The sequence below is a fragment of the Kryptolebias marmoratus genome, linkage group LG23, assembly GCF_001649575.2.
Source record: "Kryptolebias marmoratus isolate JLee-2015 linkage group LG23, ASM164957v2, whole genome shotgun sequence".
NCBI classification, from domain to species: Eukaryota; Metazoa; Chordata; class Actinopteri; order Cyprinodontiformes; family Rivulidae; genus Kryptolebias; species Kryptolebias marmoratus.
The window spans coordinates 8,452,396-8,472,815 of record NC_051452.1 but is presented as its reverse complement, the minus strand read 5'-3'; the positions used below and the strand labels follow the sequence as shown (position 1 = coordinate 8,472,815).

Genomic DNA, 20,420 nt, shown 5'->3' with positions numbered 1-20,420 from the left:
GGGGGTGGGGGGGGTGGGGGTTAGAGCTGAAAAAGCAGCCGGGGGATGAAATCCGTTAGATCTGACAGCGGCGTTCGGTCACTTCCACAGAGCCGCCACTGTGGAGGAGTCACCTGTGGGTACTGTACGCTTGGTCTTCAGCTGCGTCGACAAATACGACCGCCGGCGGCTTAGCTTTCCAAAATAAGAGCCATTTGAAATTACAGAAGAAACTGGAAAAAGAGATATTTCAAAACTGTCCTTGTAGCATTAGCATTTCTTTTCAAATGATTACCTGATCTTTATTATGACCACTTATATAAAAGCAGAACTCTGCAACGCATGCAGGTGCGTCAACACAACGCCAAGGCGGAAGGACATCAGCAATGACCTCACAGAAGCAACTTGTTACAGAGTTAAAGGTCGCTTCCAAACTGTTTTGAAGTCCATCGTTATGCAGTGAGAGGAAAACGTCCTCCCAGCAAACTCACCCTGAAGGTCAGACTGTGTAATGCACAGAGACATGAGCTCCATCTCAGACTCTACAGGCCTCGGTCAGCAGGTCAAAAGTCAAAGCTCCATGATATGACTTTTAGAAAAAGGAGGAGAAAGCCTCTTCTCTCCGAAAAGAAGATGGCGGCAGGACTTCGGCTGGTAAACGGGAACAATCAGGGGGTTCAAAAGTTTTAGGAATAAGGATGTTATTTAGACAAAGTAGGGGGCTGAAGATCAGATATGGAAATGTATTTTCCTGGTGTTTGGAACAAGGCTGGTTGGGTGTTTCAAGAGTCTAAAATTAGCAGTTTTTCAGGAGAATTTTGACCTTTTTCCAAAAGACTGGGAGAGTTTTCAGAAAATCAGATGGAGAATTTATTTAGCCAAGATAAGGAAGTATCTCCCAGGGCAGTAAGTCAGCTTCTAAAATAGATTTTAATAAAAACACATTGACTGGAGATTTGAAACAGATCGTCTTGGTTTTCTTTCTGGTTGGTAGAATCCAACAGATCTTTTCTCGGACATTAATCTGTCATCCAGAGCCTGGAAAACGGCGCTGTGGAAAACCCTACCCCCATTACTGTGGAGGGAAATCTGCCTTTTAAAGTAAAAACAAAGCGACCATCCATGCCGCTTCCAGGCAGGTTGGAAATCTAGGAAACGGGGCGGAGGTTTGTTCTGTCACAGAACCTACATTTTACAAATGGAGGGGTCGCGGGGGTTTTATTATCATCTGGGGGCCGATCAGGCGGCCAGGTGGAGTCGGGGCGGGAGGGAAAGTGGCGATGACAGAGGCGAAGAGGAAGCCTGCGACCGACGGGGAGAGCAGGGCGGGCAGCTGCCGGAGGTCCAAACGGCCCGGATGAGTCCCGAGGCAGAACCCGAGAGACGAGGTTTGCAATAAAAGATGAAGAAGAGGAGGAAAACTTAAGAAGCCGAGGAGGCGCACAATCTGACGATCGGGACAAAAACAAGAGAAAACGGAGATTAGCTAAAAATGACACCTGCTGAAGAAGCTGAAACTGGGATGTTAAAGCTTAAAAAGGGCAAAACGATAGCTAAACAATAGCTAAAGGGCAAATTGCTAACTAAAAACAAACTCTAAAACGAGTAACATGCTAGCTAAAACAAACAGTAGCTAAAAGCAGCAGAACAGCCTAAAGCTTAAAAAGCCGAAAGTACCAAAAGGCCAGCTAAAAGCATAAAACAAAAATGGAGCCAGTGGCTGAAGCTTTCTGAAAGCATTTAAGAGATTGGAAAGAAAAAGTTTTAAAAAGTGTAAAAGTTAAAAAGTTTCGGCAGCCGAACGTTGTGATTTATGAGCCGCTAAAAGTCTGCAGAAGACGTTTGGTTGTTGAATAAAACTGAGCAGGAACCCAAACAGAGAGCAGCGATCAGGAGCTGAACGACTCAAACTGATGTCAACAGCTGGCTCTCTTTTATAAATCTCAATCATTGTGAAAACGTACACAAAGAACGAGGCCGATTTCCTCCCCCATCGATCACCACGAACGGCTGTAAACACTCGGCCGATTCGTCTTTTTCATTGAGTCACGCTGTTTGGACCAAAACAATGGATCCACAGAGAGGAGCAACAGAACCTAAAGTGTCCCGTTTTACCCGAATCAGTCACCGCTGAGAGACAGAGAAAGGAACGTTTGGATTATTTGGTCATTTCAGCTGCAGGAATATGGAAAATACGCGCTGCATGTTCACCGTTTTATTGTTTGGTAAATCCAGCTGCGGTCGAGACTAAATCCATGCGGTTCCAACATCAGATGGTTATTTAGGAGCGCTGACTTCGATCGACTTCCCCGGTGATTTTCTCCGTGGCTGTCATGGATATTGATCTCAGGTTTAAACAAAACAAATGTTCTGTTCCAAAAAAAAAAAAAAAAAGGTAAAATGTTTACAAGAAGAGCGAGTGAGCGAGCTCCTGGCGAAGGTGACAGAGGGCTGACGTTAAACAGATGTTGCTTGGTAAACCTTCACTTCCCGTCATGAAGCATTTGAGGATTTTAGCTTGTCTTTCCGGAGGGAAATTCAGCTTCTTCTCCCGGGAGCAGAAACCCTCGGGAACATTTACCGACTCGCACCGGGAGGCGGGTGATCCGACCGTGTGCGGGTGCGTCCGTCAGCAAAATATTTCAGTGAAACTCTCAGAAACTAAATCATCTACAACTGATCAGCGTTTGGAGTCGCTGCGTTTCAAGATGGTCGCCGCGGCGGATCATTAGCAAACACAGAAATGGCTACAGGAGGTCAGTTTGACGTGGAAGTAGCTGAGGGTCAGAGTGGGAAACGTCACGTCGGTCAGACTTCATCCTGACCCAGAAGAGCTTCTGTTTTCCAAAAAAAAACAAAAAAAAACATGGTCTGCTCTCTTCAGGTTCAGCTGACAAGAGGAGAAAACGTCTCAGGCAACAAGAAGAACCGCCTTCAAGTCGTTTTGGGCCCGTTTGTCAGGATCTTTGTCAGTTCGGCTGCGTTCGCTTCGGGCCTCGGCTTCATCACGGCTTCTCCTCTGTCTAATCCACAGGCTGATTTATTGACTGGGGGGTGGGGTGTGTGTGTGTGTGTGTGTGTGTGTGTGGGGGGTGTTAGTCAGCTGAGCCAGGTGCCGGGCAGATGTCGAGGCGAGGAGTTGCATTCCTGCGAGGGAAAGCATTCACGTCAGTTGGTTTGATTTCCCCCCCCTCCACCTCTGGATCTGGGAATGGAGATTGGCCCCCGGAGCCGGTGACAACTGGGGGGGGGGGTTGTTTGTTGCCGCTCCTGTCATCCACAAACCCACCTGTGCCACTCATATTTATCAGATCTACATTTCCAATCTGACCTGGCGGTGATGGAGCGAGGATGCAGCTCGGGTGGAGGCGTCGTATGGAATCAGAATAATGGAAAAAAAAAAAAAAAAAAAGATGGGTTTCCGAGGCTTTTTGACCTCTGCTGTCAGGCTCGCCAAGGTGAATTATTTCTCAGACACAATCACCCGTTTTGTGGCCGAGTGCATCGTTCCAGATGAGTTGTGGGGTGGTGGGGGAGCGGTAACTGCCGCCGCGGATTCAGGCCTGCAGCCAAAAAGGTCGTACAAGTCCGCGCTTGAACCGGAAAGAAACTGCGTGGGAGGTGGACGGTGACCAGCAGCCGACAGGACGAGGCTGCAGGGACGGCGTGGGTGGGGCCGATCGAGGAAAACCCAAACCTCCAGGCTTTTATGTAAATAAGGCCATCTTTAGTAAATTATGCATCAGCGGCGAACGGTCACCGAAGTGTCTTGGTTGAAAGCTATGAAAATTTAAGCATTCATTTCAGGTTTAGTCATGAAGACGTCAGGTTTGCTCAAAACAAAAAAAAAAGCTTTGAGATTAAAAAAAAAGAAGAGCAAAATAAGGCTGATTAGCTGCGGCGGACATCTTGAACTGGGCTGATTCCAAAGGTGAATCAGTTGTTAATTTGAGTAGTTCATTAAAAACGGCCCGGCGGTTCATCAATTTTTGCCGTTCGCAGCAAGCGATAACGTGTTTTTTTTTCCTATCATTCCACAGATACACGAGCCGATTGTTGCAGGACTGCGTCTCAGAAAGTCAGTCTTCAGCTGGACCGTTTCGCGTCTCATTTTGACAGTCCATCTCCGACCCAGCCCGTCGCCTACAAAAACTGCTCGGAAATCTTTTCTGCGCCGCACAGATTGACGTTCCGCACAAAGTCTTGTGCTCAATTTTCCGTGTCAGCGCCGCGATTCCACCGCGAGGGGATCGTCTCTGCGCGGCTGCGTCCATTTTCTGGGTTAATGCAAACCTCTCAGTGACTCTCAGTGCGGCGACGGCTCACCGCGCTCCGAAGGAGGACCGAGTACAATAACTCAACAGGCCGAAAAAAATATTTAAATCGCCCTTCTTGGGGATTTTAAAAGGCATTACTGCAGACTTCTTCTGGTGGGGTTTTACTGTACAGGTCGGAAGGAATTTCAATCTGAATCTGAGGCCAACCACACACTGTATTTACACACTCAGCGGCAGTAAATCCTTGTTATCATCTCAAGCGGAGGCTTATTTTTAGCCGCCATACTTGTTTTATTTCAACCAGATGGGAGCTGGGGGGAGAATCTGACATCGGGGCTGTTTCTCATTAAACCTCTCAGACGAGGTGACATCAATGGGCTTCGAAAGCTCGCCTGGACCCGGACGGATGGAGACGCGTTGTGTGAATAACTTCAGCACCTCTCCCTTCCCACCTCCCTTTGAAAATCTGTGTCAAAGGTCCCATCTGATAAATAAATCCAGCCTTCGCCGCTGCCATAACCGCCTCTCCAAACAGGAAGCGCGATTTGTTTGTGTTTGGATGCCGCGCTCTGGATTTCATTTCCCGGGACGTCGAACTCCGAAGGTGATAGTTCCGCTACTGTGGGAAAAACTCGGGACTCGAGTTTCCTTCAGCTCAGGCCGGCTGTTTGCTCTTACAATAACAACACTGTTCCATGGTTATTACGAGTTTACTCAGCTAACCCTGCTTATCTGGGGCAGCCCCCCACCCCGCCGCCGCCGCCCCGCCTTCCCCTTTAGATCCTCTGAACCCTCTGGAAGCCATTTTTCCAACCGTGGGGCGGCCGCCTCATTCGGCCCGGACACAATGGCTCGTCGGATGCCCCCTGAAAACATTACTTTACCGCAGCTTTATGGACCGCACGCTGGAGCTTTCAGCTTTGTTCCCCTTCTGGGTCACAAGCTGCATTGACCACACTGGATGCATTTATGGGGGGAAATATGGAAACAAAAGCCCACTCCTCTGTAGAGCTATAGACCGAAGGACATGAGAGCCGTGCTGATTCACCGTTGGAAAAACTAAATTTACTTCCAAAAATGCACCATAAATTAAAGCCTGCTTTACACCAATTCTTTAAGGTTTTATTAGTTTTGTTTTATTCAGAAATCCTGTTAGCACTCAGTATGTGTTGGGGACGACTCTCAGCTACTACCACACCAAATTTTAGCTCAACATCTGTAAAATTATTGGACTTACAGCCATTTATGGGTGTTTGCTATGGTCGATTGGAGGCCATGTTGAACTGGGCTGACTTCATAAAGTCATCAGATAATTGCTTCATGAGTCATTAAAACCCACCCAGTGGTTCATGAAACAAAACAAAACAAAACGGCGTTATCCACCTTTCTGCAGCAGGTGATAAAACAGGAACAGAATGATGAAACAGAGACTCTTCGGCGGCGGCGGCGGCGGCGGTGGCGGCGATCTTTCACCGCCGTTTACTCGAAGGAAATCGCTGCTTTCTGAATTGCCGCGTTGAACGTGAGAAGCCGAAGACGGGTCGCGCCGTTTGTGCAGCGAGGCCCGAAAGCTTTCAGCGTCGCCTCATTTTTAGCAATTTTTTTTTTTTTTTGTGTGTGCACATAACAGATCCATTTTACTGCGAGACGTTACCCTGAGACCGTCCGAGCAGGGTACCGGTGAGCACAGACCCCCGGTGCCGGACTGGAGCCATGTAAGCAAGGGGGGGCGAAGTGGGTCAGGGAGAGAAAAGCTCCATAATGCGCCAATTCATATGGCTCGACTCGCAACCCCCCCTCTCAATGCTTCAGCTCAGGCAGGAATATTAGAGAATGGATGGAGGAGACTGAATACCCCCTTCAGGAAATGCCCCCAAAATAAAACCCGGTTTGAAATATTAAACTAATGATAAATACGGACCGCTTTGTTGGGGCTGTTATCTCATCCGAGCCATTTCCTTCAAATTGATGATAATCCCAAAGAAATGAAAGTAATGAAATAATCATAGGGGGGCTGTTTGTGCTGCATAATTTCCTGCGTGGAAATACATCGGCTCCCTCAGCTGTTGTGGCAGATGGATGTTTGGTTGCAGTTCGATAGCCCCACCCCCCCACCCCCGGCTCCAACAATAGCCGCTCGGTGACCACAATGACCACACACAAAGGCGATCGTTGACCGCTGACACGGCAGACAGTCGGCCCCGGGGACCATCCCTCATTCACTCCAGTTCACCTGAGGCTCTGTCCGCCTCATAAAACCCCAATCACCGATCTGACGTCCGGCCGCGGCGAGCGGATCCGGGAAAACCGCCGAGCGGCCACAAAGCGCGTCGCCGTAAAGCTGAGTTATGGACTCGTGAAAGGCACGGAGATCATACGACCTCTTTGAAAAGTGACGGAGACTCAATAAAGCGGAGGGCTCGCATGCAGATGATATTGATTCTTCTTGTTCGTGTTCAGTGTGAGCGGCGCCTCTTAAGGACAGAGACCTAAATCTGAAGTTGACATAACAGTAATGGGGCGTCGTAATGGCAAAACAAACAGACAAATATCAGCATCAATGAATCTACTCCAACCTTTTTATTGGCATTTTTACATCAGCAAATCCATTTTTTTATTATTTAGCTAAGAAGATCTTTAAAAAATGGCTTTGAACACTGGTGTTAAGACAAAAATATGCTTAAGGAACTACATTAACCAGTCCATTGACCTGGATTTACTTGACTTTAACGGCTGTTTGAGGATTTGATCCAAAGGGAAAATGATAAAACAAACGCTTCGCTTCACAACAACCACCAGCGTTAAATATTCATCAAGAAAATGTGGGAGAAAACACCCTGGAAAAAAGTTCTGCGCACTGAAAAAAACAAAGTTTGGTGCACATATTCAATCAGTCTTTGATGCTTCAAGTCAAGTTCTGCTTCCAAAAGACAGAAAGGAAAGGTCCGAAGCTTTGTTTGTTGTTGCTACACAACTAAAAGATGCATCCATGTAGTCTAAACTCTCTGTGAAAATTTCTATACATGAGCATTTCTTCCTGGAAATCAAGTCAATCTTCATGGATGATGCTTGAGCCGCAGCAGGTGAACTAAAGCATGTGTCCCACTGAGCTGGGACTGTGAGGGGACGAATTGAAGACGCGAAACTGCGAGAAAATATCCAAATTTTCCTCTTGGAAACACATGGGACACCAGATATGAACGTCTGCCTTAGAAAAGTTTCACCTTTGACAATCTAGAATTACAGAAATTAAACTGAGAAGGGTTTGATGTTAGTTAGTTTGTTGGCAACATTTACAGCCCAGTAAGATTCAGGATTAGGACTAAAGAGCCAGGTCATGGACATCCTTAAGGTCTCACTGCATTCGAGCGTTTGACCAGCAAGCCTTTTGGCTCCAATATGAGCGGCCAAAATCAACCGCAGATTGGGTCAGGACAGTCACACTGAAAGAGTCACTAACAACAACTTAAGAGATCAAAACTCGGCGCATAATCAGAGAAGAAGAAGCCATTTCGACTGACATTCAGTTGCTTCCCATTGGAGCAGTTCAGACTGACGAAGCCCCGATTCGTTGTTCTGCATCTGCTCTGATGTTCGCTCAATCGTGAAGCTGGCGTCTTTAACTAACCAAACTTCGTCATCTTTGCCCGTCCACTGAGGTCCACCAAGACCCTCCGTTTAAAAAGGGTGGAACCAGACGAAAAAGACCGTGAGTAAAACCACAAGAAGAAAACAAAAAAAACACAACATGGACGCCTGTTTTGGGAAAATAAACTAATACATTCCTGGTGAGAAATTCCTTATTTTTTCTTTTTTAATAGACAATTAGTTTGTTACTGGCAGTAATTCAGCTGCAATGAAAAGTATAGACCTCCAAGTTTAACAATGTGATGCAGCTGATCCAATAAAAAATGGAATACCAACAAGTCGGCAAGTTTCCAGCCGCTTGTGCTCTCAGACGTGGATAAGATTGGAGATCTTTTGCAGCAAAATACAAATTCAGATGGTCTGAATTCTGTAACGATGAGGGCTGAAGGAGCAGTGGGACTAAATAATCTTAAAGCCTCCACGAGCGAGCAGTAAACGGACCTAACGGGAATAAAAAGGTCACTTTTCTTCCGCCTGCGGGGGCGATGGGGTGAGCGTGGCCAACAGGTGACCGACGCAACCCGGCCTGTTTTCAACTGGTCGACTTTCCACGGAGCGGAAACCAGGCCAGCATCAACCGCAACCACTTCTGACAGAACGGATTAGCCACGTCGGAGCGAACGAGGCTCCCTGCGTACAAAACGCTTCGTTGTGAAGCAGCAGTTTGAGGCCGGGGACAGACTTCGGCTTTTGTTGCCGTGTTTGCATACGAGGGAGTCTCGGCGCAGGGATACAGAAGGAGAAACATCCCAGGGAGCGGTTCATGCCACGAAAATAACCACCGGCATGTTTTCTGTAAAACATGTCACGTTTAATAAAACCTGTTTTCTTTTTTTAAAAAAACCACAAACACAAAGCAGAGCAGAAGTCATTGTGTGGGATAATAGGAGCCAGTCGTGACGCCGAAGTTACAGAGTTCCACATGAGGCCGCGGGTTTTCCCTCAGGGCTTCCACCATGTGACACATCACACAGCCAGGCAGGTGATCTTTTGTTGGGGAGGAAGAGGATGATGAAACGCGAGCACGCGAGCAACGAGTGCAGAGACGTCGAGTTCGCACAGAAGGAGAGCAGATGAAAGCTCCTAAAGGAGGCAGGAAACGAGAAGTGGCTGTCAGTTGTTTTTGTCTGACAGCCACTTCAATATTGCAGAGCTGTCTGTTCTCAAAAGCTGAATAGAAAAAGGCACCGGGGGGACGCAGAGGACTGTGGGTCAGGGACGGGACGCGGAGAGGACAAAAGCAGCTGGAGCACCTGGAGTCCACAGCGATCACGAACCCGATGAAAGATGACCATATTTGCTTACACATGAGGAAGCACTGATGCTACAGCACGCATGAACGCACACAAAATAAACACTAAGCGCCTGTTTTATCCACACAGTGTCCTGCTACTTCAAGTGAGAGCTCAGATCTGTGGAACTGGGGTTCTCTAAAAAGGCTGCTGTAGATGGCTCCTTCAACAACCCAAGCTTTCATTTTGACCCAAAATACCAAAATGAAGGCTGGTCTGAGCAAGGAGCGCAGGAGTGACGCTGAAAAAGAGATCAAGTTGTTGTTTTATAATCGTTTTTACCTCATTGTTGCCGTTTTGCTTGGGTTTGTGTTCCATTCTGTCACCAAAATATCTCACCTACCTGGATGGTTATTAATGAAACTCTGATGTACATCTACAACCGATTAACTCCATTCATCTCCAGCCCTAACTTGGTCAGTTTTACAGAAATGGAGCTCAGATTCGGCGTGGTAGTAGCTGACAGTTGTTCCCAACACATAGTGGCTACAACTTCGTTCATGTCAGAGTTTGACTTATATCATCTGTTAAACGACGGAGGCGGGCGATATGCTTTCCTTAAAGACCTCAGGCTCTTCACAATCTTGTGTATACAAGGCTTTATCCCTTATTTTTTAAAAATTTAAATTTTATGAATGACTGCAAGGCTTTCAGGCTTCACTTATAAGGAAACAAGCCCATACTGTGACTGTACCTCCACCATGCCTTGAAGAAATATTTTGGACCTTGAATAAACGGAGTTTCATTCACTGAAGTCTTAAATGTCTCTTATCTTAATCTTTCCATCACAGTCAGGTTTGCTTAACAAAAAACGCTGAATTTTATGGAAATAAAAGGCTAGCAATGCTACTTCCTGTTGCCGTTTGATGGCCTCTTCCAGCAGGAATATTTCATTTCTGCAGGAATCATCGTGTAATTGGGAAACTGATGGCAATGTACAAGTTTATAAAACGGCGTTCAAGTCAAAGTTTTAAGACAATCGACGGCTAGGAGTAGCTCATCAGAATTAAAGTCCATTTCTCCAAACAGAGGTCCCTCAAAGAGACATCTACAACAAGTAAGATATTAATTGTTATCATTTCAACGAGACTTCCTGTGGAGATGAATATCTTGGACTTAAAAAGCTATTAAGTTAAATCTTTTAGTCGTCTAAAAAAAAGCACATTCACCGTATCAAGAGAGACAACGTGACCTCAATATTTTTTGGAAAGTGTGCTTGTGTGTCTGTTTAGGCGGTGGGAGGATAATCTATGCAAAGCTCTGGAGCTGAATCCGAGGTGTTGAAAGCCAATAAGGCCGTATCAAAACGAGGGCAGAGTTAATTAATCATCTCTGCTTCCTTTTCACGGCCCTCCCATGGCTGCCCCGGGGGCTTGTGTGTGTGTGTGTGAGTGTGTGTGTGTGTGTGGAGAAGCAGGAGGGTGGTGCAGGTTGCAGCTGAGGAGCATTAGCATATTGTAATATGAGCCAGCAGACCGCTGAGCTCCTGTACGTCCACTTTCAGAAGCTCTCAGAGACAAACAGGAAGCGGCCGACACCTGCCCCGCTCACTGACCGGAAAATAATGAAAAGTGACAATTAAAAGAAAGAAACACAATTAGCTTGATTTAAATTACCATATCAATTACTGTGCCTCATTAGGAAATGTATGGTTCATGTCAATGCAGTCATTTTTTCCCTTCAATTTTGGAAAGAAAATGCCCTAAACCACCCGTCATGACAGAATAATGTAAATAAATTGATATTTTTAAACCAATATGTTCAGAAATCAAAGCTGTAGCCATTTTGGTCAAACTTTTGTGAACGAGTACATTAAAACCTTTCAGCAGCAGGGGACAATAAGTGAATAAATAAAATAATTCCAATAAATGGCATTTCTTTCACATTCATTCATCTTCCACCAGAAAGAAAAGTTATCAAAGCGTTTAGATTTATGAATCTGGAACTGCTGAGTCCGTTTGTTCACAGCAGTATATTTTAAATGTCAAACAGCTCGTTTTCCACAGTCGGAATAAATAAAATCAAGACGTGGTGCTTTTGTGCAAACGAGCAATCTTCCCATCAATCAAACTGCGACTTCCCGCCGCCGTAATTAAACTTCACACAGGGAAAAGGCTAAATGTTTTTCTAAAGATTTCATACTTCTTTGTTTTGTTTTTTTTTTAAACTTCCCCTTCCAGCTGTCGCCCCACCATCCATAATTAGCTTTAATGTCCTGCAGCTGGCAAGTCGCTCATCTTTTCTTTGTCGCAGCCGAAAACTCCAAAGTCCGGTCCAAATTCACGTCTCAGACTCGTATTTTATTGAAAACAGTAATTTGACAGAGACATAATGTCTATTTTTTTTTTTCCCCCTTCTGTTTCAAATCTCCTCAGTCTAAGATGAACACAACATTAAATCCATATTTTCTTCTTCGTTTTTGTTTTCCACGTCTAACAAATGCGTCTGCTGAGTCCATATTTACGCCAACAGCCTGACATGTTTACCATGGACACACTGGCAGGAAGTAAAAAAGAAAAAAGAAAAACCGTTTCAGAGCAGATTACTTGCAAACGTCTTTCATCGAGTTTGAAACGACAGAGTTGATAAATTGGACTCAGGTCTTGGTTTTTAAGCAGATTTCGTCCAGTTGCTCGATCGTATTATGCAAGGATTGTTGCGAGAAACGGTCCAAACTTTAACTTTATCACTAAATACACAAATCAGACGTCTTTGAGTCATTGTGGGCTTTTCCAAAAACATTAATATTTTCCTTTTCGACCAGTTTTTTGTTGACTTACGTCTGTTCATTCTGCGAATATCTGGTCTTCGGGGCTTTAAATCAAGCAGACTTTGTCAACCTAGACATTTAAATGTCTTTAAATTGACTTTAAGCGTGAAAAATGAGCTCAAACTATGACGTGACTCTACAAAAACAACCTCTACTGATACATTTTGCATGTTCACGCCAAATTGGTAGGGGTGTCTCAGTTCTTTTCTGTGATTGAGGGGTAGGGGGCTAAGCCGTTTTTCGATTGTTGAGTGTACCGCAACGGTTTCTCTGATCTTCCGTACAAATGAGCGTCTCCTTGATGTGAGCCGGATCATCATAGCGAGGCTGCTCGACTCTCCTGATGTCATTCTTTGGTGACAACCAACAATGGAGGACATGGAGGTCATGGCATGCCTGGTGCTCGGTCCAAGGTTGGTCATACAAGTTAAAAGTAAGCCAGAGAAGATATACAAGGCTTATGTTCCATAAAAACTGAATAAAAGCAAGTCTGTGTGGCTGTAGAAATGGCAGTTTTGCAGCATGACTCATCCAGTGACGCGGCTCCTTGGCCAATTAATCGGCTCGGAGCGACTCACCTGGAACCTCGATTGGGTACGTCCTAAAAACTGAGCTGGAAGCGGGTAGGACCAGCCAATGGAAAGCCTCTGAATCTATGGCGGGTCAAGTAGACCCCATGGGGAAAAGACTTGTCTGGACCTACAACCTGATAGTTTTCAGGAACACACTTCAAGCAAATGTTTACAAGCTGTCCAAGCAAAGGAAAAATGCCTTCCTGCCACAACAACCATTGTAAATGTCTACTTTCATGTATTCTAATGTTCAGTATTTCTTAATTATCAAAAATATATTATCTGTTACAAGTTGAATCCCTGAATGGCCGATTAAAACTCTAAAACAACTTGTGTCTGCTTCCATGAAAGGAATGGGTGGCGGTGAAGGAGTGTCCCATTGCTTCCTGAAATACTTCAACCACTGCCCCTTCTCATGACCTCAAACGAAAACAAAGCACCTGAAATTTAGGGGCAAGACTAACGCTGGGAAATGGGACGCGGCTATTGTTTGATTTTATTGTTTTTACCTTATTCGGGAATGTAAAAACCAGCAGCATTTTGAGTTCTTGACAACGGTTTTGTGCACGTATGCCTTCAAACTGGTGTCCTGTCAATCTCCTGTCATCTGTTTTTTTTCCTGCAAGGAATATTTTCTGGTGAATTCAGATACAATCCCATGATATGAGGTTTTAACTCTATTCATACAGACTTTTTAACGTAGTGGATACCAGATCACAGATTTAGTTTGCAATAGTTGGTGTTTTTCTGTGACCCATTGGCCGTTTTCTTGCAGAATTGGTAAGAAAGACTATAAACAGTCAATTATTAACTTGTCTAAGTGTGGATTTAAGAACATTAAGGGCTTTAGAAACGCATTGGCACTTTCTCCGGTGTGCCTCTCTATGAAACACGTTGGTTCTGCAGTATTGTTCTCACCAACAGGCTTTTAAAAGCCTGCATTTAAGAAGGAGGTAGGTCTTTGTATCCCACAATCCACTCTAATCTTCTTAATCTGACCACTTCGCTCCAATAGCTTTCAAATAAGCCATCAGAACAAAGATTCACCCTTTTTAAATTAACGCATTTGACGAAGACGTAAACAATTTAGCTGTATTAGTTTAAATGGATTGCTTTTGTGTGTAATTGTGCTTGAGGTGACGGTCAGATGAAGCTGTTTTGAGTTATTGAAGCAGAACAAACTAAAAAGAAACCAGTAACAGAACTAAAACCACTGAAAAAAGACGCATAATTACACGGTAAATCAACAATATGGAAAAACCAAATGGCTAATAAGAAATAAATTGTTTTGATCAAAGTTTTAGTGCTGACTACGCAAACGTTTCAGCAACATAAGTCTGTAAGGATGGAAAAAATTCTACGATTGGGGTGGGGTGGGGGGGGCAGAGGGATCAGCGTCTGAAGCGGGATGGAAAAATGCAACCATGCATCCCAGCCTCTCCAGCCACTCGTACATTTCACGCTCCTCCTCCTCCCCTTCCTCCTCCACAAGCCATTAGTCACTATCCAGCTCCTGTTAATGTAATTAGATAAGAGATATATGGAGTCTTGCAGCTCAGCTGAGACATTTGTCTGCATAATTGGGTCCATGCTGTGGCAGAGAGATCGAGAGCCCCTGGATCTGCACAAAACACCCCTGGCTTAGGAACTCAGAGGACGCACAAAGACGAGTGGGATATCGCCCCAGAAGTAATCCATTTTATTTCTCTTTATTGATTTGTTTCCACTAGAAATAAGCTCTCCTTGCCAATCCAGTAAGTCAGAAACCCTTGGCCAATAGAATCAGAGCACTGTCATGGCTGAAAAGCACCCTCAGACATCCGAGTTTTATTTTTAGAAACTGGTTTCTCCTTCAGATCCTCACATACGAAGAGGCACAAAGTAACAGCCTGTCATGTGTCAAAAATCATCCCAACCACATGGATTAAACCTGTGCAGATGGCAGACAGGTCCCCCGATTCAGCGTCGGAAACACAAAACGAGCTCGGTTCTCGCATCTAATCAAACGCAGTCACAGCTTGTCGGATGGTGACCTACAAACGGAACGCGCTTTTATCGCTTCGCGCAAGAACTTTGGTTTCTGATCCATGAATGCGTCAAGGTCAGGCTAAAAATTGGACAGATTGCCTTCCGTTCTTATAAACGTGGAAATGACTGACGCGCTGTAATATTGTAATTCGATCTTACAAACTTCTTGGATTCATTCATGGATTACACGTTCACCACTCCCACTTCCTTGCATGTCTAACCCGGAGCAGTTCCTGCCTCGGCTCTGGGCCACGAGCAGCGTAGGTGGTTGTGGATTCGGGCACGCCGGAGGGCAGGATGTTGACCTGATTATCGCCCAGTAAGACCTACATCCAGCTGCAGTCGGCCTGCTTCCTGTCCCAGATATCTCCGTGTCGGAGGAAGCGCTTGGAGGGATGGATGCATGCATGGCGGGACCGACCCAACACTCACCGCCAGCAGCTCCAGCAGAGGGATCCTTCCACGGGCCGATCCGACGCCGCGGTCCGCAAACTGGCTCATCCCTCGTCCGTTTTACAGTCTGCTCGCCGTCCTCTTCTTCCGCTTCGTTCTCCACTTCTGCCCCAGCTGCCTTTCTGACTCTCAGCTGCTGCCAGCCGCCAAGCGCGCACGTGCGTGTGTGTTGCGCTGAATGTGTGCGTCAGGCCGCTGATGCAGCAGGCAGCGGTGCAGCCTTGGCAGCAAAGTGCCTCGTCTGTGAGCCCACATCAGATCTGGTCAATATTTAACCACCGAGTCGAGTTGGATTAAAATCACCTGGGCGAATAAGTGGTTCGCCGCCCAGGAGGATGTATGTGTACGAGATTTTAAGTGTTTGTGGACAAAGCAGAGACGATCTGGTAGCTGTGCGTGCATGTTAGGACATAAAACATTAACATGTTTCAGCAGAGCTCTGACGCTTTCTGCAGCTGCTGCTTTAGTTTAGCTCTGCAGTTTGATAAACAAAAATGACTCAAGATCTGTTGTCCTTCCCCGTCTTAACACACAGTTACTTTATAATGCTCTGAAAAGACAACCTGAGACTTTTAAACCTGCAGTACGAACGTATGAACTTTATAGAATTTCTTCGCAGACGATCCAGTGGTTTATATCAGAGTATCTTCGATAAACAAAACCAACCAGACCAACAAAAACCTCTCCTAGAGACTAAAACCAGTCCAAAGTTTGCAGAATCTGTCACCAATTCATTCAAATGTCATGCCTTGGAACTGTTACCTGACAAAAATTAAGTTTGATAGTAAAACAGCCCTACAATTACCTTAAAGAGTGACTTTTTAGCTTGTACTTACAGGGTACGCACCCCTTTAGATCCCCGTACATACTGAGCTTTTACAAAGTGACTGGTTACCCTGTTCTTACCAGGTACCCATTAAATACCTGCCATAAATACCAAGCCGTATTAAACAATGTTGCAGAAAGTTTAAACTCTTAAAGATTCAGCTTCAAACCAGCTGCTTAAATGTCTCTAAAACAGATGAAATGTATAAAAAGCTGACCAGTTGAACTTCTGTTAGCCTCAGACGATCGTGCCACGTATTCAGGAGTTTCATGGCTGCTCCAAAATGTCACCGATTGTTTTCCTATTGTTTTCCAGCCGTCTTGTTCCAGGATGAATCCACTAACCAGCCTTCCTGAATGACACCCTTAGCTCTGAATCTCAGATTGCCGGTTTTGTTTTTTTTCTCACAGTGGTCTGGTCGAAGCTACACAATAGATAATGACAGTTTTCTCAATCTGAGTGGAAATTGTGGAGGCTGTTATGGAAACTTTGCAACGTTTCGCTCCCAACTATCCTCTAATCATGGTTTATTTTCGGTCGGCTTGATTGGAGGAGTTCCTCTCTGACTGCGCAGAAATTACTCTTCAGAGGAAATTTCCCCAAACTAAAAAACAAGTTCAATCTGAGATTGTCTGGGTGGACAAACGGGCCCAAATCTAACAGGGTAATCGACTCAAATAAGCAATGAATGACACCGAAAAGCTTCTAGTTCGATACTAAAACTTACATCTGCACCAAAAACCACAATCAGACCAACACTTCCAAACATTTGGGCCACTCCTCTCAAAAAAAAACAACAAGTGCAAGCAAATAAAAATCTGCTTTTGTCGTGGAACACCAAGTCCTAAGAAAACAGAGGTTTTTGTCTGTTTTTTCCACCACTTGAGCTTCTTTGTTCAATTGTTTTTCACACTCCATCTTCATTATAAAACCAGCTGTTGGCGTTTCTGTGTCAGTAGGACAACCAACAGGGACACCTTTAAGGAACCATGCTATAAATGAGCTTTTAGCTGCTAACGACTGAAGCTTTCACCTACACTTGACTGCGAGTGTTGGCGATAAACTGCGAAATGACTCGAAACGTTCATAATTTTATGAGCGAGCTGCAGGACCTCCCTCTTATGTTGCTTGAATTTTGAACGTGTTAAAAATTTGCAAGAAATTTGTCGTAATAGAGTCGTTGTGGACCATCTCGAGCCCTACTCAATTCAGTTTCTGAGAGGCAGAAAGAAAGAAATACGAGACAACTTTGAGAGGCGCTGGAGGCAAGAGAATCAGACCTTCCTGGTTCGCGTGCCAAGAATCACAAATGAAAAGAACAGCAAACGTATTGACAGTTTGGGACTAAATTGTGACAAAATTTGCATATCCTTTACACAATATGCAAATAAACTCCCGGCAAATTTGGGTCCAAATGTCCTGTTGTAAAAGTACCAATTCAGGGAGTAAAACTGAACTTTAATGAGAGCTGATTGGACCCTTTTGGGCAAAGAAGGTCACCTAGTTCTCCGAATTGTAAAGTCGTTAATGTGACCAACAGTGCCCAGGAACTACAAACCAAGGTGGATGCTAAATTTACTTTTTAAGAAAAACAGTTAACGCCACGTCAAACATCTTCCTGTCCAGTTGACATTAGCTTAAACAAAACCATTCACGCCAACACGTAAAAACAGAAAGAACTTCCTTACTTCATGTCAAGATTATTCTAAAGTCATTGTTGCTCTTTTAAGATCAATTAAAGTTTACACAGTTCCCATTTTAGTACACAAGCAAAAGTTTTATGGCACAAAATTATACAAATCTGGCTACTTCGTGACTGTTTCTGAAAAGCTTTGCATTTTAAATCGACACGATTTAACGTTATTCTTTATAAAAAACGTGTTTTAAACCAAAATTTTTAAAATTAATTGAATCAGTTTCTTACCAAGAGGTTGCTTGCGTGTGAAGGAGAGGTGAAAACGCGGCCTAAGTGTCTACTGATCAGTTTTGTTGAAATCTAACCAAGAAGAAAATTATTCTTCGGTGGATAATTTACAGAACTGGACACAAAAATTGACTCCAGAACCAATTCCCAGGATGCTGACCCCAGACGTCCTCCGTTCGCCGCAGCAGCAAACCTGAAATGTAACCTATAAACGCTGTTTGTTCCCACAGAGATTTACGCTCACGACTCGTGTCTGTCACGGTAATTAATGCCAGCTGAGTGACAGGCAGTATTCGTGCAGAAACAGATTACAAACTCATCTTTCAGTGAGCACCTGGGCGAGCCTCGCGGAGGAATTCATGAGCTCATGCGGCGTCGCTTTCACACCGCCGCTCAGCTGTCTGAAAGGCAGCCGAGGTGATGCTGGTGCAACAATCACCGCCCTGCCCTGAGTCATTCCTGGAGGTGACTAAATGTTTATCATCCAAAGATTCCATCGCGGGTGCGGAGCCAAACGTTGTGAAAGCGAACGATAACCAAATGGTTTAAAGGCTGGTGGCTCCGGTCCAGTTCTCACCTTTAAACCATTACAGCAGAGGGGAACCAATCCAAGCTGAGAACAACTGAGCTCTGAATTACAGAAACACGACTATATGATAAAAGGCTGGAGGTTTGTCATCAAAGAAGCATTATTGCACGAATGAAAAGGCCAGAAGATTGAATCTGGAGAGGAAGGAATGTTTGGGTACACCAAATGAGACCGTTCGTTTGTCACAGTTTCCACAAGATCAATGGAAAAATACTTAATTATATTATAAATTAAAGGCCTATGATTCACCCCTAATGCCAAAGATTTAGAGTAAGATAAGTTGAGAAATCTCACGCAGATGATTGACCACTCGTGTTGCGTTCACTGACCCTCATCCTGGCTCCGATATATCTTACCATCAGTTTTATCATACAAACACCATTAGATGTTGAGTTTTTTGGGGTGTTTTTTGGCCTACAAGGCATTAGAACCCTTTTATAAGAGGCTGCCCCACTCCTGCTTTACAGTAATAATTAAAGGCCTAGCGACTTAGACCATGATGTGTTTTGAATGACTCTCAGCTACTACCACTTTAAATTTTCATATCGGTGTCTGTATCAATATCAGTTTGATGTCGCAGCCATCTTGAATCAGTCAGTTGTGGATTTAAATCCACTTCCTGGGAGTTTCATTAAAATTTGCCCAGTGGTTCACGAGACATTTCGCTGAAACCGTTGACTCCAACGTTGGAGTCTGCGTTTGGGGATCGGTCTCAGCTACTACCACCCCAAACCTTAGCTCAATATCTGTACAATTGACAGAATTATGCCCATTTTTTGACTCCAAATGGTAATCAGTTGTAGATGTACAACCAGTGATTACTTTCCTGAATATTTTATTAATTTTCCTCCGGTGGGGATTAATTACGGGTCATTACTGGAGGTTCAAACACCCAAGAAATCATTTGTTCAGAAACTGATGGGCAGACTAATGAGTAGACGTTAAAAGGATGAACATTGTAGTTCTTTATAAGCTACGAGTCTCCAGGTGCCCGGAGGCTTCGTTCTGCAGAAACAGCTGTTAACTCACCTGACAGGTCTGTCAGGTAAAAGGTGAGGCGATCCCACAGGAAGGACTCACTCAGGCCTCACGAATGCGTCTCACCTTGTCTTCAGGCTCGCCCGTGAGGAAAACAAGCTCATTTAAAGTAAACGCGACTCGCATGCAAACCCCCGAAATGGCTGCGTACGTGAAGGCACACGTCCAACGTCGTGTTGCTCAAGCTTCAGTCGGAACATCGTGAAACGAGAACAGCCTTGAGCTCTTTCAAAAAAGGTCGTAAATCAGCTATTTAACAGAAGAAGAAAAAAAGAACGATGTTCCTTTGAATTTATGCAGCGTTTCAGAGTCAACGTGGAAAAATGGGAAGGTTTGTGTGGACGGCAAAGGAAGTCATTCGATGGACCTTTTAAAAAATAAAAAACTCTTCCCAGACCAACTAAGACAAGGAGTGAGGGCAGAAATTTGGCTTCAATCAGCTTCCACTAAAAGATAATTAGAGTAACGGCTTGTGTGTCTGTTAGCAAAATACTGCTAACATATGCCCACTCGGAAACAAGATTTCAATCTCAGTGGAGTTTTAATCTGCTTAAATAAAGGAAATGAAATGAATAAAAGTCCCAGAAAGTAATCTCTGAATACACACTGCCATAGCTAACCAACTGATATAACGATACATATCGTGGGGACAATAGAAAAGTGTCTATCGTGATATATTTTCTTCTATCATAATTGTATCAATGATTCATGTAAATATTTCATAATGTAGGCTACGACGAATGTATTAGTGTTGTCACTTTGTTTATATAAGTGATAAATAAGAAGAAAAAGTAACTATTTTGCGAAGAACCTCCGTTTTGCGACATGACGCTGCTTTACGTGTGGGTTTGCGACATGCTTTACGGCAGCGGCTTTCTGTGTTTTCACCATAAGTGCTGAAAGATGGAGACGCATGAAGTATCAAACCCGGGGTCGCTACAAGTAGAGACAGCTGACAGGCAGCCCAAGAAGAAAGACTTTTACCAAAACGAGGGGGGACGTCTGTGATTTGGTTCAAGAAGTC

The 20,420-nt window shown here is 44.5% G+C and overlaps 1 protein-coding gene across 7 annotated transcripts in view; it reads right to left on the bottom strand.

Annotated features, from left to right (window-relative positions):
- LOC108242201 (nck-associated protein 5) overlaps positions 1–20,420 on the bottom strand; it is a 147,056-nt gene that overhangs the window by 106,305 nt on the left and 20,331 nt on the right. Inside the window, exon 1 of one of the 7 annotated variants that reach the window (XM_017426906.3) lies at positions 17,770–18,044. The exons of 5 other annotated variants lie outside the window; for them this stretch is intronic. Coding sequence is in view for 1 of the 2 variants with exons in the window: in XM_017426903.3 (XP_017282392.1) it covers positions 14,999–15,067 (69 nt within the window). In the remaining variant the exon portion in view is untranslated. Of the gene's footprint in view, positions 1–14,998; positions 15,130–17,769; positions 18,045–20,420 lie in introns of those variants that run through there. One more of the 7 variants, XM_017426903.3, reaches the window with a different exon arrangement.